This window comes from Fusarium redolens (genome assembly GCF_020744475.1).
Source record: "Fusarium redolens strain MPI-CAGE-AT-0023 chromosome Unknown BKA55scaffold_8, whole genome shotgun sequence".
Taxonomy (NCBI): domain Eukaryota; kingdom Fungi; phylum Ascomycota; class Sordariomycetes; order Hypocreales; family Nectriaceae; genus Fusarium; species Fusarium redolens.
In genome coordinates, this window is record NW_025763671.1 from 1,880,293 (window position 1) to 1,902,912 (window position 22,620).

A 22,620-nucleotide genomic window follows, 5' to 3' on the forward strand; every position below is an offset into this window, starting at 1 on the left:
TTGTTACGTCAACGATATCATAAGAGACATTGCAAGTCTCTAAAGTTGTCTAGTGTTTGCGCCTCGAGGACCAAGTTGGCAAAAGAAAGCGAGCTTGTTGGGACTCGGGCCAGAGTACCTGAAGAGCATCAATGCTAAGCTTTGTCTCATCAGCAGCCACAAGCGTTGAGCGCAAAGTAGCCATCAAGGGACACTCAACTGAACATGAATTCGAGCGGCGTAGATATCTGAAACCACCTATAAATGTGCACTGATAAGTGCCAATGGTTTTCCAGCCTTATTCATGCCTTACAGTTAGTTCAGCTAAGATGGCATAATAACAACGTCACGACATTTACAAGGCATGAACACACAGTTGTGGCATTCATATTGAGTTCACAAGTGATGAGTGTAACGTTTTGCTCTGTCGGCAGTGTGTTGCGGATAGCAAGATATTGTGACTGCAGTTAACTGCCGAGTTGTTGCAACGAACCGTGTTTGACGTTGCGTTTAAGCTCATGGATCATCAAACGTGTTGCCGCGCGTATAAGTCATGTCACCTGAAGATATGTCCAGTGGACAGGGTCCGGGTGATTGGGAGAAGGGCACTCATGGAAATAACTGTAATCTGCGGACATCAACTTCAGGCTCCACTGGGAACGCCCAACTGTAACTTTATAGCTACCCAGAAATAGAAACTGAAGATGTCTTTCTTGACATGAGTCTTGATCAAGATCACACACAGCACTGGAATGACTTAGAAAGTTGTGTCTTTCTGTAGTTATCCCGCGCTCGGTCAAGAAAAGCCTTGGTTAGAGATATCTTCACCCGAGAGTACCATAATAGCATTGAGCTTACGATCATGAACTATTATATTATTTCGAGTTTAGATAACGACCTTGAGAATAGTTCCAGAGATGAATAATCATCTCTTCCTAGTGGCATCCTGCCCTTGGTTCAAGGATGATACGGGATAGTGATCTCTCCACCAGAAACCTCAGCTTATAACAACATATCATTGAAGCATTTAAAAGTTAGCTATGGACCTCGAGATTACCTCAAAAGATCTAAACAGCTATTTCCCTTCTTTTAATCTCACCCACTGACCTGCTTATGCGGCTTGCTCTAACCATACCTAGCTATAATTTGCTCATGTCTCGGGTAAGTCCTGAATTGCTTCAACTGGGATCAGCAGCATCCCGTTTCAGATTGAGATAGAATCGGTCGTCTTACCACTTTATTTACTGACATTAAATGTGATAGATAAGCTGTCTATATGTGCTTTTACCGCCCACTTGTTAGGCTGAGTTCGTTAGGCTTTTGAGTGATGTATAAACAGAACGCTCGCTGCAGGTCTAATTGGATATAAATTACAACAATCCTGGTTCATGCAGATGGTATTGGCCACGTCCTATCTAAAAGTTATTCATCTATGATATTAGTGGAATTATAGATGATGAAGGGACCTTAATAAAATTGAAGCTTGATAGAGGCCGTATTATTGTTTCTTCTTCATTAGGTAGGTAGGTAGGTAGCTCAATAGACCGGAACGTCACGATCAACGAGATGAACAAGGTGGCATTTGCGACTCATCACCTGCATACTTACCTTGCAGCTTTCAGCCCCAATTCGTTACTTGGGTGGCGCTTTCCAAATAACAAGGCACATCAGCACAGCCTCATCAGGCTGTCTATCTGAGCAATGCCGTCCAACTTCTCTTTTCTTCCGCCATTCATATCTCAATCATTTCAGGCCGGAATAGCACGCATCATCTACGTAGTAATCACATTTCGGCAACCGATCTTTAAATGTAATCTCCGAGATGTCAGGTCTCGAGATTCTTGGGGCCATTGCGAGCTCTATCGCTCTGGCACAAGCGGTCAAAGGGACACTCAAGGCTGTCGACTTTCTACGACAAAACTCTGAGATGAAGAAGGAGTGTAATAAATTGAGCAAAGAAGTGAGTTGACCGTTTGAATGTGGTTATCACTTGTGCTAAAAACGACAGATACTCATGATTGACTGCTTCATCATGCAGGCAAGAGATCAGACAGACCCGATGATACCAGCACAACGACTCCTCGGATCCGCAGAACACCCACTAGTCTCCTTGACAATACAAGAGCTCGAGGGTATATTGGATGAGCTTAACGAGGTTGTAGAGAAATACTCGCGCTCTCGAAAAGCCCACGACCCGAAGAGATACACAGATAAGGTGAAATGGTTATCAGATGCAAGCAAGATCGAAGAGCTTCGTGAAAGGGCTCAGGCTACAAAGTCCAATCTACACATGGCAATTACATTTCGAGTTTCTTCCATGGTAGACCGAGGAAATGTGCGACAAGAAGTGTGAGTTCTTATGGTGTTGTCTGTTGTATAAACTGACACATTTGAAGGCTCTTTCACCGCGTGACCCAACAGTTGGCTTACTATACGCAAGAGACTCACAATATCTCTCAAATCTTACCCAAGCTACTCCAAGGACCCCATCTCATGCCAGAAAGTTCAACCACAAGTCTACAACCTGGGGCACAAGGCAAAACGATTTACAGCAAGCCGGACCTACCAGTAACGGAAGAGAACAGAGTTACTGAGGACTCGGATGTGTCCTTGACAAGCACTGCCGATCATGGCGTTACCGATATCAAAGAGGAGGGCTTTGTCAGTGTGACAACCATCCAACCCCTCCGCACACGCTCATGCAACTCGAGATGTATGTGTCGATGTCATCGAGGACGACGAGATCACACTGGTACATGGGCAGTCTCTCTCTTCTCTTCATGGCTCGTTCGATATGATAATACAGACAACAATTGCCAACGCAGATGCGGGTGCAAGTCGAGCATTGAGTATGAATTTCGGCTTCCAAACTGGCTATGGGCAGGATTCCTTTCATCTCAGGCATCGCGAAGACCAAATATTACCCTCTCCTTACGTCTATCAAGGGACTTTGAATTTTACAACGACTTATGGTTGACAATGGCGAACCCATTCTTACTAGAAACCCGTATTAGAGAGGGGTTTGTATACTTTCCAGATGACACAGTTGGAGGTACCTGGCCTCTGTTAATTGTAAGTAAAGCAGGCGTACGATAGCGTGATAAGCCAGTTGATGAGAGTTCTAGATAGCACTTCATCACAAGAGTTCTGACTGTGTAGAAATTCTTCTCAAGTTATGGGAAAATATATTACCAAGTCAGGGGCTATCCAGGTTCGTCCCGTCATAATAGGCATATAATGGCAACCACTGACGCTGTATAGAAACATTGGATACCGACTTAAACTATATGAAACTATAGAGAGTTGGAGTGCAGTGAATACAGCAGTGAACAAAGCATTGTCTTTTGTGCAAGATTGGGAAGACGTGAGCATGACTAAAGTTCACATAGCGGCAGCAGAAGGTGGAGTGTTGGACGCATTACGGGAGCAACCTTGGGCTATTGACGAACCAAACGAATATGGAGAGACTCCAATCCACTGTGCAGTTATGTATAACAATTTTGAGGGACTGGAGCAACTGATCGCGGCCAAGGCTAACGTCAATTGGCAAAGTCCTTTGGGCTTTACCCCCCTCATGACAGCCGCCAACAACGGGAACGACACAATGGTACAGAAGCTCTTGGGGTATAGCGAGTGCCGGAGGCTTATTGGGCAAAAAGATGTCCAAGGCCAGACTGCGCTGCATTTAGCTGTCGAGTCAAGATCCCCAGCCTGTGTCAGACTGTTACTTGAGGCTGGAGCGCCCGCATCAAAGCTCGATCATTATGGTCAAGCTCCGATGCACCGCCTTGCATGGGGAAATCAAGATTATCAGCAAGAAACCGGCAAGATAATCGAGCTTCTGCAAGATCGTGGGGCAGATATCGAATCGAAAGATCACAAAGGTGCTACACCAGTCTTGTGGGCATGTAAAAAAGGCAATGTCCCCGTCCTGAGGGCTCTTGTTGGGGCAGGCGCGTCGCTCACTGCCATCGATTCGAATCGGCATTGCATACTTCATTTAGCAGCTATCTCTGAAAACTTCGGTGTTGTCCATTACCTTGCAGAGCAAGACCTTGGGGATATCGACCCACAGCTTCGAGAGCTCTCCCAGAGCAGCACTCCTCTGGGCAGCTTAAGGTGGATTTTTGATAGGTATTGCTTCCCTACCTCTACCATTCCAACTCAGAATCAACAAAAGGACTTTATCAAACTCTATTTCGACTTGTTGATACGCGATTTGGAGCGTCATTTGTCCACTCTCGGGGATGTTCAAGAAGCAATAGAAGATAGAGACTCAGGGGCCACGGCAGAACTTCTCGATATACTTATTAAGAGGAATGAGGCCGGTTTCCGGCAGGATCTTGTTGACTGGTATAGAGGACTGCAGTTTTATGTTTCAGATGGTCAGTGGGATTATTTGATGGAGGCAATATGCGAGGAATATGATGAGGCAGATGAAAAAGCTGAAAGGGCAGCGATTGCGAGAGGGAAGACGCTAAGGGACCTGGAGATGAAGGAATTCTTTTGAATTGAAATGAGGACACATAGCAATAGGTTCATAACGCCAAATCAAAGAGCTATAGCTCGAAAACGTTTCATGCCTACTGCATGGTTTATTCCATCTAAACTAACTACCTGCGAGTTATCTCTTCTCTGAGAACTCATCTACATTTGGCTGTTCATCATATCCCTGGCCATAGAGAACATCGTCGGACAAATCTTCAATCTTCAAGAAGCACTTTCTGCCTTTGATGACCCAGAATCCAAGTCCAATGACCAACATGACTCCAAATACAACAATAGCAAAGTTCATATCTCCAACGGCTGGGTTTGGCGATCCAGGGAAAAAGAAGAATACAGTCGTAATGACAGTGTAGATGATAGAAATAATGTTGAGTGCTGGTCCAAACCTTCCCAGACCAAACTCTCCTCCTGAAGGTAACTTATCTCGACCAACAGCCATCAAGACAGCGATAGGGATCGCGTATGAGATTGTCAATGCAATGGTGCTAACGCTCAAGATGGCTGACAGGGTAGTGCTTGAGAAGAAGTATAAGAATCCAAGGATGTTGATGAAAGCTCCTTGGAGGATCAGAGAGCGTGCAGGGACTTGCCAATAGGGGTCAACATAGGCGAAGTAATCTCCATATGGAAGACCTCGATCACGAGCAAAACTCCATGTCAGTCTCGAAGCTGAAGTCAAAATTGACACACCCTGACCAAATCCGTTAAAGGTGAAGAGAGCGATTAACACCGCACCTCCTTTGAGACCAACGACATTCTGGACAACCTCGATGAAAGGAAATCCGGAGGGTGCATCCAAAGTCGTAGCAAGGTCTTGAATGCAAAACAGGCAAGCAACCAAGAAGATGAAGCCTGAAATGGCGCCCATAACAATAGCCATGACCATTGTTCTCGGGGCATTTCGCCGAGGCGCGGGTATTTCTTCAACCATATGAAGGACAGAATCGTAAGCAGTGAGAGCATACGCAGACTGAACGAGTCCAAGGAACCAAACAACGCCATCAGCCCAGCCCGTTTCATTGATCCAAGTTCCAAAGACGAATTTCGGAGACTGATACTCAAGACCTGAATTCGTTCCAACGAGGATAGGAAGGACGAGACAGAAGGCGATGAAGAGCCCGACGAAGCCAACGGCGACAAAGTTGTTGAACCAAGGGAGGAACTTTTCTGAACGGCAGCCGACGTAGTTTACAAACGTAAACAAGATGTTGATCCCAGTGTAGACCAGAAACATAACCCACCCATTATTCATCCCCGTCCACTCCGGGTCAAACATCAATTTCATCGACAACACAAACTCCGCCATAAACGCAATCTGCGACGCAGAAAGACACCACCATCCAACAACACTTATAAACGCCGTCAAATAACTCGCAAACCTCCCCATCGAAGTCTTCCAAAGCTTTCCCACCCAGAGCGCTTGTCCAAGCGCAGACGGCATACTAGAGCACATTTCCCCAAGTGACATGGCGATGCAGACGTTGCAGAGTGTGACGAGGACAAGACCCCAGAGACAAGTTACTGGTCCGCCGTTCTGGATGCCTGTTGCGAGAGATTGTGCGCAGACAGCCCATGTTCCGAGAATGCAGAAGGCGAGGGATAGCATGCTTAGGGTGCTGAATTTGCGGGTGAGGGCCTGCTCGTGCCCGAGGGCTGCGAGGTCGAGGGCATCGCGTTCTGCTTGGTTCATTTGTGTTGTTTTCTCCATGGTACGCCAGAGCTTGAGTCGATGGTCGGATGAGTGTAGTAGAAGGGTGTGATCATTCTCTGGCAATGAACCAAAACAAGAAATTATATCAAGATGTATATCAAATATGATATTGAACTCTCTAATGTCGATAATTGAGTGATCTACTATGGGATATCATCTGTCTTATATATCCATCACTTATCTTTTACCCCAGAATCCAGTGTTACACCAGCCCGTGCGCTAGTAAACCTCCGCATCAAAACGACGTGCAAAGTATACACCCTTTTCAGTTTAGCGCAGGCGATTTGGTAGGTTTCCGGGTGGGTTTCCAACTAGAGAATAGATCGGTGACTCGGCCGGTTGTTACCTTATCTAACGGTCGAGTTACCTCATGGGTTCTGGAGGGAGCTGATAAGGGTTGCGGGGGATGGAAGTTGTAGACATTTGGATCTAGAACCAGCCATTGGGGGTTGTTATTGGTTGTTAATTTACGAAGAGGTTAGCTATCGCTTTAACATTCCTAAGAGAGTAATGGGGGACAAAAAAGGTAGGGGTTGTCAGCTGCAGAATATAACGACTGACTACTTGTCTCAGCTTCATATTTTCTGATCCCTTCAGAATGGCTTGTGTAAATTCCCATTTCTAGGAAACGGTTGAGAATAGAAGCTTTCATCTAACTGTATGCGATGTAAACTATTGAGAAACAGTTGTAGAAAGAAGGTCTATTGAACTTTACTCGAAGAGCTCTGTCTATAAGATGACGCTGTATTCGTTACCCCAGAGTTGAGCTTCTCAGCATTTGCCAATGATTACATCTATTGATCTACTCTTCACACCTTATTAAACACCATGGCTGACAGTCAGAATCACCAAGACGCAAACACAGTAGTTGGACAAGAACAGTACGAAGAAGCGCGAAAGAACTGGCTTGACACAGCCAAAGCTGCACAACAAGCCAAAAACGAAGCCAAGCAAAAGTACAACGAAGCTGACCCCGGTACACCCTTCATCGAATGGCTCGTAAGAAGAGTAAGATACTATCACAAACCATGCTGAGCTACCACTGACCCCCCTACCAATAGAGCCCTGCATTCACTAGAGCCTACCATGCATTCGGTAAAGCCCAAGCCAAATTCGACGAGGTCTATCTAGAGTACGATAATGCAGCGGCGCAGGCATGGATCGATGCGAAGAATGCTGAGAGGGAGTGGAGATGGGGTAGGGATGAAGAAAATACGCCATTTCTGATCATTCTACCTGAGAATATTCTTCCGCCTCGCAAGACGGAAGAGGAGCTTTGGTGGGAGGGTTCAAGCAAGTATGAGTAGGCCTGGTACCACAAGATCCAGTGACATGTGTTGGAGAAGCTATGCAGAAGTTCGTATTTCCGGCCCGAGAATCATTGGCATTTGTAACGCAGTGTCAATTTATGTAAGGATTAGGAAATGTTTTTGACCAGAAATGTTGGTGCCTTAGTATGTGCTTCTCTGAAGCCTGAGTTGGCCGAAGAACAGCATAGTTGAGGCTGAGTGCAGCTTGGTACAGTCGAGTCCACAGGGCTTATACATACTGTAGCTAAAATGAACGTCAAGCCAGCGTACTGTGCTGTATATCAACCTCAAGAGACAACCAGCACAATGAAACTCGATGTTGCAATCTCTTTACCCCGTGGGGAAGATCTCACGATGATCACCAAAAAGCAATCCATCACGTAAAAGAAACAACTTCATCGTCTTGATCGGGATAACACAAAAAGCATGGACGTTAAAATTGGGCTTCGGCATTGACCAGGATCATCATCTCGGCCCACACACGTCAAAGATGGTGCTTATACGAATTAGGAAACTTCGGGCGACAAGACTGATAAGACGGGATCATTTGTTCTGTTTTAATTTTTGGAATTCTTTTGTTTGACTGCATGTCCCAAAAGTTCAGGGTCCTTTTGATGCCCCCTTCTTTCTTTTCATTTTGACAATCTGATTCTCTGCTGCACTTTGAATCTGGTTGAGTTAGTTGTGTTCAGAGGATATGTGAGATCGGCAACCTACTAAGCATAGTACACGGCCCCCTTCCTCCACGCTCTTCACCACGTATTCGACGCGGGTTCTTTCTTCCTGATTGAATGCATTTGTCACGGAGTTACTGACGCTCTGCTTATGCAATAAGGTCGGCAACGTTCATGGGCATCTCGTCGATCTGGGTAGAGTAGTACACTTAAAAGTCAGCTTCATTCATGACCAGGAGCGACAGAACTTACACTCAATGTCTCTCAGGATGCGCACATCTTCGGTAGTAACAAAGTTGATAGCAACACCCTTGCGACCAAACCGACCACTTCGACCGATGCGGTGGATGTAGTTCTCACGGTTGCTGGGAAGGTCGTAGTTGATAACTAAACTGACCTGCTGAACATCGATACCACGAGCCCACACATCAGTCGAGATGAGAACACGGCTGTTACCCTGTCGGAAATCCTGCATGATGCTGTCACGTTCCTTCTGAGGCATGTCGCCGTGCATGCTGCTGACTGTAAAGTTTGCCTCTCGCATCTTGTCGGTGAGCCAGTCGACCTTGCGTCGGGTGTTGCAGAAGATGACGGCTTGCGTGATGGTGAGGGTGTCGTAGAGATCGCATAGGGTGTCGAATTTCCAGTCCTCCTTCTCGACGGCGATGAAGTACTGCTTGAGACCTTCGAGAGTCAGTTCGTCACGCTTGACGAGAATGCGAACGGGATCGGTCATGAATTTGGTCGTCATGTCGAGAACGTCGTATGGGAGAGTGGCACTGACGACCACGACTTGAGTGGCAGGAGGGAGGTATCGGTAAACATCGTAGATCTGCTCGCGGAATCCCTTGTTGAGAAGCTCATCGGCCTCATCGAGGACCAACATCTTGATATGTCTGGTGCGCAAGTGTCGTCGTCGAATCATATCGGCCACACGGCCCGGGGTACCTGAGACAATGTGTTGACCATAGTCGAGCTTGCGAATATCCTCTCCAACGTTTGTGCCTCCAATACAAGCGTGACATTGCACGTTCATGTAGTCGCCCAGCGCCATGACAACGGACTGAATCTGAGTAGCCAATTCTCGTGTCGGTGACAGAACCAAAGCCTGTGTCTCTCGCACCGCGGTATCGATGACCTGCAGCATACTGATGGAAAAGGTAGCTGTCTTTCCGGTACCAGACTGCGCCTGAGCAATAGTGTCGCGACCCTTGCAGACCTGAACAATAGCTCGAGACTGAACAGCAGAAGGCGACTCGTATCCGTAAGCGTAAATTCCACGAAGCAAGTTCTCTGCAAAACATTAGCTACATTCACAAAACGAGCCTTGCTTGCGACATACCCTTCAGCGACATCGATTCGAAAGTAGGATGGACCGTAACCTCCTTGGAGGTGGAAAATTCCATCCTCTCATCAGCCTTTCGGTCAATTCCCCCAGCGCTTTCAGCCATGATTTCGTCTGTTGTTGATGATTTTTTGTAAGATAAAGAAATACGCTTTCGCGATGAAGTTGGGGCTTTTTCTGGGGTCAAAGTTTTGGTCTGCAACTTTTAGAGCAAAGACGTAACACGGAGCGCGCGCCGGATATTCTTCGGTCGGTAATTGCGCGCCTGAACGCCACTGAAACTCGCGACAGGCTCCGTAATTTTTTGAGCACCAAGCTCAACTTATCATCTTCACTCAGTTGAAGATCATTGTATTTTCATTTGTGATACCCGCGAGAGCTTTTGCAGTACATTTTCGCAAGAATGCTCGTTCTCGAAGAACAGCGCTATATCCATGAGGATCTAGAGCGTCTCGAACAAGGTATCGCTGATCGCATTCGCGATGAGCCTAGACATGTGAGTAGCTTGAAACGCTTGATGACTCGCCCACTGACTCTTAAGATCCGTGATCGCCTCAACAGAGATCATGAGATTTCTCAATTATTAGACCAGATTCAAGTCCAGTCGAAAAACCTCCTCGACATTTACAAAGACGAAAACGGTGTCCGATCGCAAGAAATTCAGCAGATCGGTACAGGCGACCCATTCGCGGAATTCTACAAGCAGCTCAAAAGTGTTCGTGAACATCACGAAAGATACCCATACGAGCAAGCAGAAAACTCGGAGCAACGATATCAGATCAGGAGATCAGATGGAGAACCGCTACCATCTATCGTTGACTCGTTGTTCTCCGGAGAGGAAGCTTATGGACGATTCTTCGATCTCAACATCTGCCACGAAGCCTACCTCAACCTCCCCAATGTTCGACGACTCACATATTTGCAATATCTCGAGAATTTTGACAACTTTGCCCCAGGACATGGCGGTGTTACGCGAGCCAACAAATTGACGGATCAGTACTTCAAGTATGTTGGACAACTAGCAGAGTACCTCGAGAGTTTTATGCGACGAACACGACCGCTGGAAAACGTGGACAAGGTGCTTGCGTCGTTTGATCAAGAGTTCGAGACGGCATGGGACAAGGATGAGATTCAGGGCTGGGAGAAGGACTCACATTCAACGAACGCCACAGCAAAGGAGACCAGCACAGCAGAAGCTGTATGGTGCGAAGATTGTCAAAAAGAGTTCAAGAACGAAAACGTCTACAAGAACCATCTGACAGGACGAAAACACATCAAGGCAGCCGAGCAGCGAAAACAACGACAGGAGCAAGATTCGCCAGCCAACGGCGCAAACGGAACCGTATCAGCGACACGACTAAAAGAGCGTGCCGTCGCAGAGCGAGAGTACAGAGTTAAGCGCCTCACCAGCGCCATGAGCACCGAGCGAAGCGACACCAGAGTCAACGTCGAGCGCAAGCAAGGCATGACCGAACGCGAGCGCGCCCAAGAACTCGAGAACCTCTTCAACGCCGAGGACACACCCCAAGAAGCCCAAGACGACGGCGAGGGCGAAGATGAAGACGGCGAGGAACGAATCTACAACCCCCTCAAACTCCCCCTCGCATGGGACGGCAAGCCAATTCCCTTCTGGCTGTACCGCCTTCACGGACTGGGTGTCGAATTCCCCTGCGAGATCTGCGGAAACTTTGTCTACATGGGTCGACGAGCCTTCGACAAGCACTTTAATGAAGCGCGACATATTTACGGTCTTAAGTGTCTGGGCATCACCAATACGACGTTATTCCGCGATATCACCGGCATTGAGGAGGCGCTTCAGCTGTGGGAGAAGATTCAGAAGGAGAAGAAGCGCACGACGGTTGATGAGGGAAGTGTAGTCCAGATGGAGGATGGTGAGGGCAATGTCATGCCTGAGAAGGTTTACTTGGATTTGCAGAAGCAGGGATTGTTGTAGATGTATTTGTATTGTATGGTAAAATCAGAAACAGGAGTCTCACAAATAATTCATGGAGTTTGATGCGATCATGATGGCTTGTCTCATTTCTTGTGAATATTGGTGATGGTGAAAGGGGTCAAGGCATCATGACTTGATTAGTCATGACTCCATCGCCCCTCCAACTCACGCTCACACCAAGTAAACATCACCATCAATCCCGTCATCCGCAATCATGTCACAGCTCTCAAGACCTATACCAGCCCTTTACGCCGTATACGTGCTCCGTTCAACAAAGCGCCATGCATCAATCTACATCGGCTCAACACCCCATCCTCCAAGACGTCTAAATCAGCACAATGGCATAGCTCGTGGCGGTGCAGTGCGAACTGCAAAAGACACACTACGACCATGGGAGGTTATTATACTTATAACAGGATTCCCCAGTTCAATTGCTGCTCTGAAATTTGAGTCAGTCAAAATCATGATGTGTGAGGTTTCTGGCTGACTGAGTTTTCACAGATGGGCTCTAACGAATCCTCATTTAACGACACATATATCAACCGAGGAGCGCATAACGACAAGGGCGCCTAGGAAAAAAGGACAGCGAAAGTCCCGGAAGCCAATCCACAGTCTGAGATCTGTGGTATCGAATCTTCATTTGCTTGTTGGTGTGTCGAGTTTTGCACGCTGGCCACTTACCCTGCACTTCTTTGCAACGGAGTCCAAAAAAGCTTGGGATAATTGGCTCAAGTATAAGGAGACAACACCACGAGAGGGTATCAAGATCACTGAAGACTATTCTCCAGATGAAGGGTCGAACGGGACTAAATCTGTCGAGTCCTGGGGTATTCACGCTCTGCCACTGGATTATGCTCCTATAAAGCCATACGTCGAGAAGGCACACAACGTTGTGAAGTTTGAACGAGAAGGGAATTGTATCCATTGTCACGAAGCACTAGAGTCAGGAAAAGGATTACAACCAATGTGTCCTCACGACGGATGTGAAGCCATGGGTCATCTCGACTGTTGGTCAAAGCACGCCCTCAAGGATGAACCCAAGGAGACATTGCTTCCCTTGTCATGCACATGCCCAAGCTGTGGCGGCAAGATAAACTGGAGCGACATGATGAAGGAACTGACTCTGCGCGTGAGAGGACCGAAGGAGGTTGCGAAATTACTCAAGAAGAAACGGCGAACGAAGAAGCAGATTGCGGCTGAAGCTGAAGCTGAAGCTGAGGAGGATATTTGAGGATGGCTTGACTTTTTGCTTTTGGCGTTAAATAGGAAGATACCCGCTCTGCATTTCGTTAAATTGTTATCTGTTAAATGTCTCGGATGTTGTGAGTATGCTTCTGATGGATGAATCGCTGACCAAAGCTTGACAGCAAGTCGCCATGATGGTAGTGCAGAGTAAGTTCAAGCCAGCGAAATAAAGTGTTGCTGCCATTCTTTTTTGAAGCATCACCTCGGGAAGCAAGAAAACTTGGGACCTTGACGCAGGATGGAAAAATGAATTCCCCAAAGCCTCGAACTCTTGCTAATTTACCTGAGTCTTTTTATCATCTAGGATCGAGGTCCTAAGTCTTCTTGCTCAAGGCATTCTGTTTTGAAGCCTCACCCAAATCCATCGTGTGCCCCGGTTCCCCACGCAAATGCTGACCAGGACCCCGGCGTTTGTGCTGAACGTCATCTCATCGTGATTGGCTCGTAAGCGGTCCATTATTAACTAACCCCTGTTCATTGAGAGTTCGATATCAGATTGGATTTTTTCTGGGCCCGCCTTTTGTCTCTGTGGCCGTCAGACTTTTAGGGGCATGCCATCGCTATTGAGCGGGACAAAAGGCAGCCACACAACTGGACAAGGAATATGATGATGCCAGTCAGCGCGTGACTGGTTTCAATGCCACCATGCCCTGCCGCATTCGGATACCTCCTTCTTCATGACGACGTGGCCGTAAGATAAATATTTTCTTGTCTGTCAGACTTCTTGCCTTCGCATTGAGCGTGATTTTGATGCTGAATGTGTCGGGTCACAAGCTGGCGATGCTCAATGGATACCAATATGCCTCATAAGGCTGTGGCATTCTCCCTGAAGTCTGAGTGGAGGGTCGTAGACGTGTTGGTTAAAGTTCGACCAGGCATAGATGCGACAGCGACCACGCGCCGACAAAGGGCGTCCTCTTTCAAACTGGTATCTTCTTTGTTCTCGACATGCTACTTTTGTGGACATTGACGATGTGATTCTCGGTAATGGGGGCACCGGCCGGATGTCGTCGCTAGTGGGTCCGCCACATGAGTTTTCGGGGCCCTGTATCAGGACGGCGTTTTTGAGCGCTGAAACAGCCAACAAAGACTTAATTGGTGATAAAAAGCATCGTTGGAACGCGAGATACTCGGAAATACAACAAGAATGATACGATGAGCATTTTAGAGTTGAAGTTGTCCAGAAAATCTACTGCAATTCTTGTACTTGCTGGTCCGAACCCACCGGCCCTTCCTCCGTACAGTCAGTGACTGACAAGGCGGCGGGTACTTGTGCCTGGCGCCAGAATCGTGCTAAATAGAGGTACCTACCTGCCGTCCAGTCCACTTTAGTCTTTGGCGTGCACTTACCAGGAACCTCCTGCCGCACCCTGGCCTGGGCTTCCTTCCCTTCACACCCTCGTCCCTTGTCCCTTCTGGTTCCCTTTGTGTGTCTAGGTACCGTCCGTCCTTCGTCGCTCGCGCCTCCAAGATCTGGGATTCCCTCGACCCATTCCCACCTTCCTAACTTCCGTTCCCACTCACACCCTTCACCCTCCGGTCCTTCCTCACTCTTAATTCTTTCATTCAGCATCAACTGTCCCTAACAGAGTGGTTAACTGGTTCTTTCAACCATTACCACTAAGAACATCGAATTCGGGTACTCGATTCGAAAGTCACGATAACTTCTGTGTGTTTTGCACAGCCGACCTTTTTTATATTGACTTACTCGTGAGTATATCCCGTGTTAGTTGGAGATACTTCCTCGTACTCCCTTCCATGAGTTCAATCAAGTACAACTCACCACTAACCTTGTAGTCCAGGTGCGAAGCTCGCCTATCCATCGCCTTTCTAGTCACCATTCATACACCCTGGTTTCTCATCGCGATTGAGACCTCGTAGCCTGCGATGCTGGTGAATTATTGACGATACGGCCTGCCCGAGTATGAAGTCGATTTACGCCGCGTAATCGTAACGCTCGACCGATCCCAATCCGTTCTTCCTTATTAGTCGTCAATTCAACGCATTGTCGTCCGCTCCCACCATGGTATCAGTGCCAACTGTTGGCGCCGCGGCTCCTGCAGCCACCCATAGCACGAATGCAAGCACGCGAAGCTCACCCAGTGCTCCCGCTGGCTCCTCATCGAAACCGAAACCCAAAGTGAATTCCAACGGATACCACCCGATCAATCCACAGACACCTCTCAGCTCACTCACGAGTGCTCCGCTGGATCTTACCTCCGTCGAACGTCGTGGACAGCCCACCGCAGTCAGGGAACCAGTCATCAAGCAGAGCCGTCCACACGGTCTTCAAGAGGCACCCACGTACTGCCCAACGGAAGAAGAGTGGAAAGATCCTTTCGAATACCTACGGAAAATCACACCTGAAGCAAAGAACTTTGGCATCTGCAAGATTATTCCACCAGATTCTTGGAATCCAGACTTTGCCATTGACACCGAGGTGCGACAATCGGCGCATTCCCAGCGCGTTCAAGCTATCACTTGCGATAGCTGTCGATGACTCGTGCTAATTATTTAGAAATTCCATTTTAGAACCCGAAAACAAGAGTTGAACTCAGTGGAAGGGAGTATGTGTTACTCATTCTGACATGATTGCACTCGGCTCACATGTTGCAGGTACACGTGCCAACCTTACTTATCTTGATGGCCTTTCAAAATTTCACAAGCAACATGGCACCAATCTACATCGCTTACCGTACGTGGACAAGAAACCGCTTGATCTTTATAGATTAAAGAAAGCAGTCGAGTCGCGGGGCGGCTTTGAAAAGGTTTGCAAGCATAAGAAATGGGCAGAAATTGGTCGTGATTTGGGCTACAGTGGGAAGATCATGTCCTCTCTTTCGACGTCACTCAAAAACTCTTACCAACGATGGCTTTGTCCGTACGAGGAGTACCTCCGACTCGCGAAACCTGGAGTTCACCAACAGCTGGAGCAAGAGTATGGTGGACCATTGACCCCGAGTCCTGCGCAAACTCCAGTTAAGCGATCAAATGTCAACACGCCTCTCAGCATCCGAGGTGATTCCCCAGCGCGCAATGCTTCCGACGCACTCCAGGCCAACATCATTGGAGTGAAGAGTGAAACGGATGGCGACACGCCCATGCCCGATGCCATACCCTCTCAAGCTCCAACATCTGGCGGATTTACAGCAGTCAACTCGGGCGGGTTTACTCCCTTGAATTCTGGCTTTACGAGTGTCAATCGCAGTGTGACCAGTGAGCCAAAAAGCTTCACTCCTGACCCCAAGCGATTTGACAGCCCTGCCTCTTCAGCAAAGAATACTCCAGACAATCGGGCCTCCGGTCTAAAAGAAACAACATTGAAGCGTCAGCTCAGCTGCGAAAGCTCATCTGAATCAGCCAGAAAGGACAATGACAACGAGGACCCTGAAGCGGCTAGCAGCCGTCGCAGCAAGCGACTTAAGAAAGGTTAGTGATGACTATTGGATTCCTCTTCCCTGCTGTCAATCCACGTTGTCGCAACGCAGAGCATTTCCTTTTCCGACTTCAGTACCATACGCAGGGATTTTAGTTGCGATGACCGATCCCGCTTTTCATTGGTTCCATGATCATGGGCTAACATTTCCGTCGTAGATGCTGTCCCCACTGTGGCTGGATCGCACATGACGCCATTCCGTCCTTCAGTGCCAAGGATTCCGCGAGAAGAGCCACCACCACCAGGCGAGGTAAGTCGAATCGGTCGTCAAGGGGGGGTTTACTGACTTTGTAGAAATGCGAAACTTGTGGAAGTGGTGAAGATACTGGGTCTCTACTGATTTGCGAGTCTTGCGACCATTCCTACCACCCAGCATGCCTCGACCCACCTTTGAAACGAAAGCCGGATAACGAATGGAACTGCGCACGATGTCTGGTTGGAGATGGCCAGTTCGGATTCGAGGAGGGAGGTCTTTACTCGCTAAAGCAGTTCCAGCAAAAGGCAAACGACTTCAAGCAGGGTTACTTTGAGAAAAAGATGCCATTCGACCACGAGCTCAACTGTCATCGACCTGTTACGGAGGAGGATGTTGAGACTGAGTTTTGGAGATTGGTTGCCGACCTGGAAGAGACGGTTGAGGTTGAGTACGGAGCTGATATCCATTGCACGACTCACGGCTCAGGCTTTCCGACGGCAGAACGACATCCTCAAAACCCGTATGCGACTGATCCCTGGAACCTCAATGTTCTTCCATTCCACCCTGAGAGTCTATTCAGACATATCAAATCCGATATCTCTGGCATGACAGTTCCCTGGGTCTATGTTGGTATGATCTTTTCGACATTTTGTTGGCACAACGAGGATCACTATGCCTACTCTGCCAACTACCAGCACCTTGGCGCAACCAAGACTTGGTATGGTATTCCAGGCGAGGACGCTGAAAAGTTCGAGAACGCCATGAAGGAAGCCGTCCCCGAACTATTCGAGACACAACCGGATCTCCTATTCCAGTTGGTCACACTATTGACTCCCGAACAATTGAAGAAGGCTGGAGTTCGTGTATACGCTCTAGACCAGAGAGCTGGCCAGCTCGTCATTACATTCCCGCAGGCCTACCACGCTGGATTCAACCATGGGTTCAACTTCAACGAGGCTGTCAACTTTGCGCCACATGATTGGGAACCTTTCGGACTTGCTGGTGTTGAGCGATTGCAACTCTTCCGAAGGCAACCGTGCTTTTCTCACGACGAGCTTCTCTGGACTGCTGCGGAAAGTACTGCGACAGGCCTGACCATCCAGACCGCGAAATGGCTAGCACCCGCCCTCGATCGCATACACAAGCGAGAGTTGCATCAAAGGGAACAATTTGTCGCAAGACACCTCGAAACCGCATCTCATCACTGTAAAATTGAAGGAGGCAGCGAAGATACATGTTCTTTGACACTGAAGATAGAAGACGAAGATGTCCAAGACGAAGACGAGCAGTGCTGCAGTTACTGTAAGGCTTTCTCGTATCTCTCGCGCTTCAAGTGCCTCCAGTCGGGCAAGGTTCTTTGCTTGCTTCACGCAGGCTACCACGCTTGCTGTGATTTGCCCGAGCAAGCGCGATTCCAAGGTGAAGGACACATACTTTATTTCAGAAAAGCGGACGACGACATGGATGCCATCTACCGCAAGGTGATGGAGAAAGCACAGACTCCTGAATTGTGGGAGGAAAAGTACGAGAAACTGCTTGAAGAAGAGGCAAGGCCATCGCTCAAATCACTACGTGCGCTCCTCCACGAAGGCGAGCGCATTCCTTACCCTCTCCCATCTTTTCCAGTACTACAGGATTTCGTCAACCGATGCAATGATTGGGTGGGAGAGGCAACGAACTTCATTGTGAGGAAGCAGCAGAACCGACACAAGAATGACAAAGCCTGGCAATCAAGCATGCGAAAGTCTATCGGCAACTCTGAGCAAGACCAAAAAGAGAGAGAATCTCGGAATGTCTCAAACATCTATCGACTTCTGGATGAGGCGGAGCACATTGGTTTCGACTGCCCAGAGATTTTCCAGCTTCAAGAGCGCGCCGAGGCAGTCAAACAATTCCAGACCACTGCGGCCCAGGCTTTGAGGAACACCTCCACCTTGTCACAGAAGACGGTCAAGGAACTCCTCGAAGAAGGACGCGGCTTTAATGTGGACATCCCTGAGGTTGACCAATTGTTGAAGGTGCTGGAGCAGTCAGAATGGAATGAGAAAGCCTTTACCAACCGGGGAGTTTACATGACTCTCCAAGAGGTACAGGATCTTATCGAAGAAGGAAGCAAGCTTGGCATTCCATCCTATAACGATCATTTGACCTACTATCGCGACCAGATGCACGCTGGACAGCAGTGGGAGAAGAAGGCCAAAGAACTAATCGTTGCTGAGTTTGTTCACTACCCGCAGCTCGAAGCACTATCTCGTCAGGTGCAGATCAACGTGCTTCCCGTGTCGCAGGAGACTCTGAACGCAGTTGATCAAATCCTTCACAAACAACGCGAAGCGCAACGCCAGATTGTTTCCTTGCTAGAACGGTGCCGGCTCCCCGATTTGCATGACCGACCTAAGTATTCGGAAGTCGTAGAGATCCAGAAGAGATTGGAAGACCTTAACTCAAAACCAGATGGAACTCTCGAACTCGAAAACGAACGCAAGCGTCATGAGGACTGGATGCGAAAAGGGAAGAAACTCTTCGGTAAATCCAACGCCCCATTGCACATCCTCAAGAGTCATCTTGAGTACGTACTAGAGCGCAACATGGATTGCTTCGACATCGAACACGACACGCCTCGAATGCCTGGAGAGCCCGTTTCCAGAGAGGTTAGCCCTGAGCAAGGATCTAGCAAATGGGACGACAGTCGATCCCGACAAGTCTTCTGTATCTGCAGAAGGATTGAGGCGGGAATGATGATAGAGTGCGAAATGTGCCACGAATGGTAAGTTGTCACGATAATGTCATACACACTGCTAACACAGCTAGGTATCACTACAAATGTCTCAAGATTGCCCGCGGCAAGGTCAAAGAGGACGACAAGTATACATGTCCGATCTGTGACTGGCGCATGAAGATTCCCCGAGATGCGTCGCGACCGAAGCTGGAGGAGCTGTTGGCCCTCGCCGAAGAAATGGCGACATTACCCTTTCAGCCTGAGGAAGAGGAAGTTCTCAACAAAATCATCGATAACGCACAGAATTTCCGAAACCATATTACCAACTTTTGCAATCCGTTATTGTCTACGGAAGCTGAGGCAGAGACCCAACGATTTTATCTGCGCAAGATTGAAGGGGCGGAGGTTTTACTGACATATGAGACCAATTTCTTCCGTCAAGAACTTCATAAATGGTGTCCTGTGGCCCCAGAGGCTCCACCGATCCAGGAGCAGTCTCGAAGCACACGAAAACCTCGACCGACAAAACTACAGAAGATGCTGGTCGAGTACGGCGTTGACAACCCCGATGACCTGCCGGAGCATGCCCGGGGAAAGGCGAATAGTCTGCGGAGGAAAGCAGCCAACGCAGAAGCCGCAGCGGCGGCGGCCTCGCATTCTATGGGCGGAATAGGAGCTGGGTATGGAGGGTCGGGATATTACCCACGGTCCGGTGAAGCTGGCAGTCCTAACAGCCATGGAGAGCGCCGAGAGTCACAGTCCTCAGGCCATTCCAGGAACAATTCGGTCAGCCTGGGCAATGGTATGCATGCTGGACCCCTGGGAGTTGGCGGCCCGCAACTGGTTGTTGACAACTCATCAATGTCTTTGGAGGACAGAATTCTTCAAGGTCATGACGATGGTCTTAACTTCCACACCGATGCTGAGAAGAACAAAGCATTGGAGATTCTTGCGAGAACCGAACTGGGGAGAAAACAAGCCGAGGCTATGTGGGGACCAAATGTTTGGGGAACTGGACGTGGGTCTATTGAGAGACGCGTATCTAATACCATGGACGAGGAAATGATCAAGCAGGAAGAGGGTAAAGTGGATCAGATGTTCAAGGAGATGACGAACCAAGACGAAGATGATGAGAAAAAGATCGATGCTGGGGGAGATGTCACCATGACCACAGCGTCCTTGGAAAAGGAGAGAAATGGGATGGACGCTCTTCTAGACGGGGAGTGAGTTTGTAGGGGATGACAAGGGGTGAGGGCGTTCTCGTCGGTTTAAAAATACCAAGAAGGAAAAGGAGTCAGGTCGGTCGGTTATGCAATTTGGTGTTGAGACAATTTTGTTTGTACGAGATGCGTAAAAGGGCGTCTGAGATGGCGATTCAGAGAATACCACAAACACATGAGGTTGTACTGGTTTTCAGACCAGGTTATGTTACATAAACAATAGGCGGCTAGGTTACGTTATTAATGAGATGATTTCATTCAAAAAGCTCTAACATGGTTAATTTTCTCCAGGGCGTTGAGCCCGGACATCTAATGGGACAATGGCTAATAAACGCTCTAACCGCCTGTTTTCCTAGAAAATTTGATGACAACTTGGACCCGACCGAATTTGTTGAAGACATGGCCTCTTTCTTACTTTTGTCCCAAAACCGCCCTTCGAAGGAGAACCTATCCTGAACCTGAACCGTAAACGCCGTAAATGCAGATAAATCAATGGTGATGGTACTTGGTGCATGTCTCATGGCATGTACCCTTCCTATACATGGTGAATGTTCTTCATAGGCTTATCGTTTCCATCATAAGCATGTTGAAGATTGCTTCGGCTCAAACCTCCGACCGGTTTACTCTATCGGTTAATACCAATAAGGTTGAGGAACTCATTGCGCGTCTTGGACTTCTTCTCAAAGCAGCCAAGAACACAGCTCGTGATGGTGCTGGTAGTCGTCTTTTCAACACCGCGCATCACCATGCACAAGTGGCTCGACTCCATGACTACAGCGACGCCCTGGGGCTTGAGGATCTCCATGATGGCGTGGGCGACTTCTTTGGTGAGGCGTTCTTGGATCTGTAGACGGCGGGCGAACATCTCTGCGATTCGGGGGAGCTTGGAAAGGCCGATGACGGTCTCGTTGGGGATGTAGCCGATATGCATCTGCGGGGAAGGAAAAAAAAAGTCAGCTGTTGTTCGCATGCGATTTCGGAGGAGGAGCGCAAACCTTGCCGGTGAATGGTACGAGATGATGCTCGCACAGAGACTGTATCGTTAGCTAGATTTCGCAATTGGGGGGTTGAAGAACTTACGAAAACTTCAATGTCCTTCACGATAACCATTTCACTGTGTCCCTCTCTGAACAGAGCATTGTTCACGATGTCTTCAACATTGACCTGGTATCCCTTGGTCAGGAAGAGCAGCGCCTTTGCGTAGCGCGAAGGAGTGTCGAGAAGACCCTCGCGATCAGGATCTTCACCAACACACTCTAGCAGAGTGCGCACAGCACCTCGCATACGATCCAATCGCTCAGCCTGCTGCTCCTCCGTCTCCTCCCTCCGCTCTCTCGTCCCACGACCTAACACCGTCAGTAAGCGTAACCATCACTGGTAAGAGTAACGTACTGGGCCGACTGAGCCCATCAAAGTCAATGACAGGACTAGGAGATCTAGTCTTCACCACAGCGCCTTCTTCAGGAACGCTCTGAGCTGCAGCGCGACGCTTCTTGGGGATGGGTTCATCGCGGGGATCTCGCGAAGCTTTGGCCAAGCTATTGCGACGCTGAGCGAACGCACTCGGCTTTGCGCCATTGACAGCAACAGCATCGCCGTTCTTTCTCTTCTTCTCCTTGCGCTCGCGACGGCGTCTGCGAGAATCGTCGCTGCTGGATGATGAGCCCGAGATGCTTGCGACATCGTGGGATCTTTTCTTTCCGTCTTCGGAGGTAGGCATGGTGGCGATGTCTGTATCTAAACTTGGCACAAGAGTAGAGGGAATTGAGAGAATTGAGAGAATTGAGAGATGATGATGGAGGAGAAAGAGGGGAAATAAGTACTAGTACTAGGTATCTTATGAGTCAAGAGAGGAAAAACAGGCGATAATTGACGAGAATCAAAAGCCCAAAAGCCAAACAGTACGGAAACCGAATTGATTGAGTCAGGGTCCAAATGTCTCTCTCTCCAAGCCAATGACCGGATCCAAACGCCGAAAAAATTAGAGGGGCCCACGGGATTCGCGGGGAATGACTTCGCTGCAGTGGAATTATTTTTCCACGCGATGCTTTATCTTATCAGCAACCCAGCTGTTTGACGTCAACGGCCTAGCAGAGGCATTGCATTGTCTCAGTGGACAAGAACGTTAGAGCAAAACGGTCGTTGGCGCCGTGGATCCGATCATGTGGGTGTTCACGTGACTGGATATTTCAGTCGTCACGTCCGTCCCGTTCGGAATAGCAGACGCGTTGTGCAGTGCTCCGGATCATCCTCCGAAAGCCGTGAAGAGAGACACAGCTCGAAACGACTTTGCGAAAACGCCGATATCGAAATACGTATCTTTTT

General features: G+C 48.5%; 8 protein-coding genes across 8 annotated transcripts; 5 read left to right on the plus strand and 3 right to left on the minus strand.

The window, feature by feature from the left end:
• Positions 1 to 1,647: 1,647 nt before the first annotated feature.
• BKA55DRAFT_738618 (uncharacterized protein) lies at positions 1,648 to 4,571 on the plus strand. The gene is made up of 5 exons (XM_046201393.1): positions 1,648 to 1,939; positions 1,988 to 2,328; positions 2,376 to 3,051; positions 3,105 to 3,190; positions 3,241 to 4,571. Exons 1-5 carry the CDS (start codon positions 1,802 to 1,804, stop codon positions 4,487 to 4,489), a joined length of 2,490 nt encoding a protein of 829 aa, XP_046049596.1. The 5' UTR covers positions 1,648 to 1,801; the 3' UTR covers positions 4,490 to 4,571.
• BKA55DRAFT_569147 (amino acid/polyamine transporter I) lies at positions 4,572 to 6,367 on the minus strand. Its single transcript, XM_046192895.1, has one exon. The coding sequence runs from the start codon at positions 6,191 to 6,193 to the stop codon at positions 4,604 to 4,606; it is 1,590 nt and encodes a 529-aa protein (XP_046049597.1). The 5' UTR covers positions 6,194 to 6,367; the 3' UTR covers positions 4,572 to 4,603.
• Positions 6,368 to 7,024: 657 nt separating this feature from the next.
• Positions 7,025 to 7,503, plus strand: BKA55DRAFT_690508 (uncharacterized protein; the record flags this gene model as incomplete). Its single annotated transcript, XM_046199510.1, has 2 exons — positions 7,025 to 7,204; positions 7,258 to 7,503. 2 exons carry the CDS (start codon positions 7,025 to 7,027, stop codon positions 7,501 to 7,503), a joined length of 426 nt encoding a protein of 141 aa, XP_046049598.1.
• Positions 7,504 to 8,329: 826 nt separating this feature from the next.
• Positions 8,330 to 9,631, minus strand: BKA55DRAFT_512330 (P-loop containing nucleoside triphosphate hydrolase protein; the record flags this gene model as incomplete). Its single annotated transcript, XM_046187794.1, has 3 exons — positions 8,330 to 8,388; positions 8,433 to 9,473; positions 9,523 to 9,631. The coding sequence occupies 3 exons, from the start codon at positions 9,629 to 9,631 to the stop codon at positions 8,330 to 8,332; spliced, it is 1,209 nt and encodes a 402-aa protein (XP_046049599.1).
• Positions 9,632 to 9,846: 215 nt separating this feature from the next.
• BKA55DRAFT_569152 (uncharacterized protein) lies at positions 9,847 to 11,600 on the plus strand. The gene is made up of 2 exons (XM_046192896.1): positions 9,847 to 10,021; positions 10,067 to 11,600. The coding sequence occupies exons 1-2, from the start codon at positions 9,929 to 9,931 to the stop codon at positions 11,477 to 11,479; spliced, it is 1,506 nt and encodes a 501-aa protein (XP_046049600.1). The 5' UTR covers positions 9,847 to 9,928; the 3' UTR covers positions 11,480 to 11,600.
• On the plus strand, positions 11,601 to 12,710 carry BKA55DRAFT_644601 (uncharacterized protein; the record flags this gene model as incomplete). The annotated part of the gene is made up of 3 exons (XM_046197187.1): positions 11,601 to 11,929; positions 11,981 to 12,131; positions 12,183 to 12,710. Exons 1-3 carry the CDS (start codon positions 11,694 to 11,696, stop codon positions 12,708 to 12,710), a joined length of 915 nt encoding a protein of 304 aa, XP_046049601.1. The 5' UTR covers positions 11,601 to 11,693.
• Positions 12,711 to 14,575: 1,865 nt separating this feature from the next.
• Positions 14,576 to 20,426, plus strand: BKA55DRAFT_376892 (PLU-1-like protein-domain-containing protein). Its single transcript, XM_046185926.1, has 6 exons — positions 14,576 to 15,164; positions 15,243 to 15,291; positions 15,341 to 16,153; positions 16,319 to 16,410; positions 16,455 to 19,123; positions 19,168 to 20,426. The coding sequence occupies exons 1-6, from the start codon at positions 14,748 to 14,750 to the stop codon at positions 20,300 to 20,302; spliced, it is 5,175 nt and encodes a 1,724-aa protein (XP_046049602.1). The 5' UTR covers positions 14,576 to 14,747; the 3' UTR covers positions 20,303 to 20,426.
• Positions 20,427 to 20,835: 409 nt separating this feature from the next.
• BKA55DRAFT_376874 (uncharacterized protein) lies at positions 20,836 to 22,376 on the minus strand. Its single transcript, XM_046185925.1, has 4 exons — positions 21,688 to 22,376; positions 21,376 to 21,641; positions 21,291 to 21,329; positions 20,836 to 21,226 (listed from the first exon to the last, which is right to left on the minus strand). Exons 1-4 carry the CDS (start codon positions 22,013 to 22,015, stop codon positions 20,921 to 20,923), a joined length of 939 nt encoding a protein of 312 aa, XP_046049603.1. The 5' UTR covers positions 22,016 to 22,376; the 3' UTR covers positions 20,836 to 20,920.
• Between the last annotated feature and the right edge of the window lie 244 nt (positions 22,377 to 22,620).

What these genes read in the sequence shown, in the direction of transcription:
- BKA55DRAFT_738618 (XM_046201393.1), top strand. Translation starts at nt 1,802, where the DNA reads ATGTCAGGTCTCGAGATTCTTGGGGCCATTGCGAGCTCTATCGCTCTG. An exon ending in GTAATAAATTGAGCAAAGAA is followed by an intron (nt 1,940 to 1,987) that starts GTGAGTTGACCG and finishes TAAAAACGACAG; the next exon opens with ATACTCATGATTGACTGCTT. An exon ending in CCAAGTCAGGGGCTATCCAG is followed by an intron (nt 3,191 to 3,240) that starts GTTCGTCCCGTC and finishes GACGCTGTATAG; the next exon opens with AAACATTGGATACCGACTTA.
- BKA55DRAFT_569147 (XM_046192895.1), bottom strand. Translation starts at nt 6,193, where the DNA reads ATGGAGAAAACAACACAAATGAACCAAGCAGAACGCGATGCCCTCGAC.
- BKA55DRAFT_569152 (XM_046192896.1), top strand. Translation starts at nt 9,929, where the DNA reads ATGCTCGTTCTCGAAGAACAGCGCTATATCCATGAGGATCTAGAGCGT. An exon ending in TTCGCGATGAGCCTAGACAT is followed by an intron (nt 10,022 to 10,066) that starts GTGAGTAGCTTG and finishes CTGACTCTTAAG; the next exon opens with ATCCGTGATCGCCTCAACAG.
- BKA55DRAFT_376892 (XM_046185926.1), top strand. Translation starts at nt 14,748, where the DNA reads ATGGTATCAGTGCCAACTGTTGGCGCCGCGGCTCCTGCAGCCACCCAT. An exon ending in ACTTTGCCATTGACACCGAG is followed by an intron (nt 15,165 to 15,242) that starts GTGCGACAATCG and finishes CTAATTATTTAG; the next exon opens with AAATTCCATTTTAGAACCCG. An exon ending in GTTGAACTCAGTGGAAGGGA is followed by an intron (nt 15,292 to 15,340) that starts GTATGTGTTACT and finishes CACATGTTGCAG; the next exon opens with GTACACGTGCCAACCTTACT.
- BKA55DRAFT_376874 (XM_046185925.1), bottom strand. Translation starts at nt 22,015, where the DNA reads ATGCCTACCTCCGAAGACGGAAAGAAAAGATCCCACGATGTCGCAAGC. An exon ending in TGATGGGCTCAGTCGGCCCA is followed by an intron (nt 21,642 to 21,687) that starts GTACGTTACTCT and finishes TGACGGTGTTAG; the next exon opens with GTCGTGGGACGAGAGAGCGG. An exon ending in TCGTACCATTCACCGGCAAG is followed by an intron (nt 21,227 to 21,290) that starts GTTTGCGCTCCT and finishes CCTTCCCCGCAG; the next exon opens with ATGCATATCGGCTACATCCC.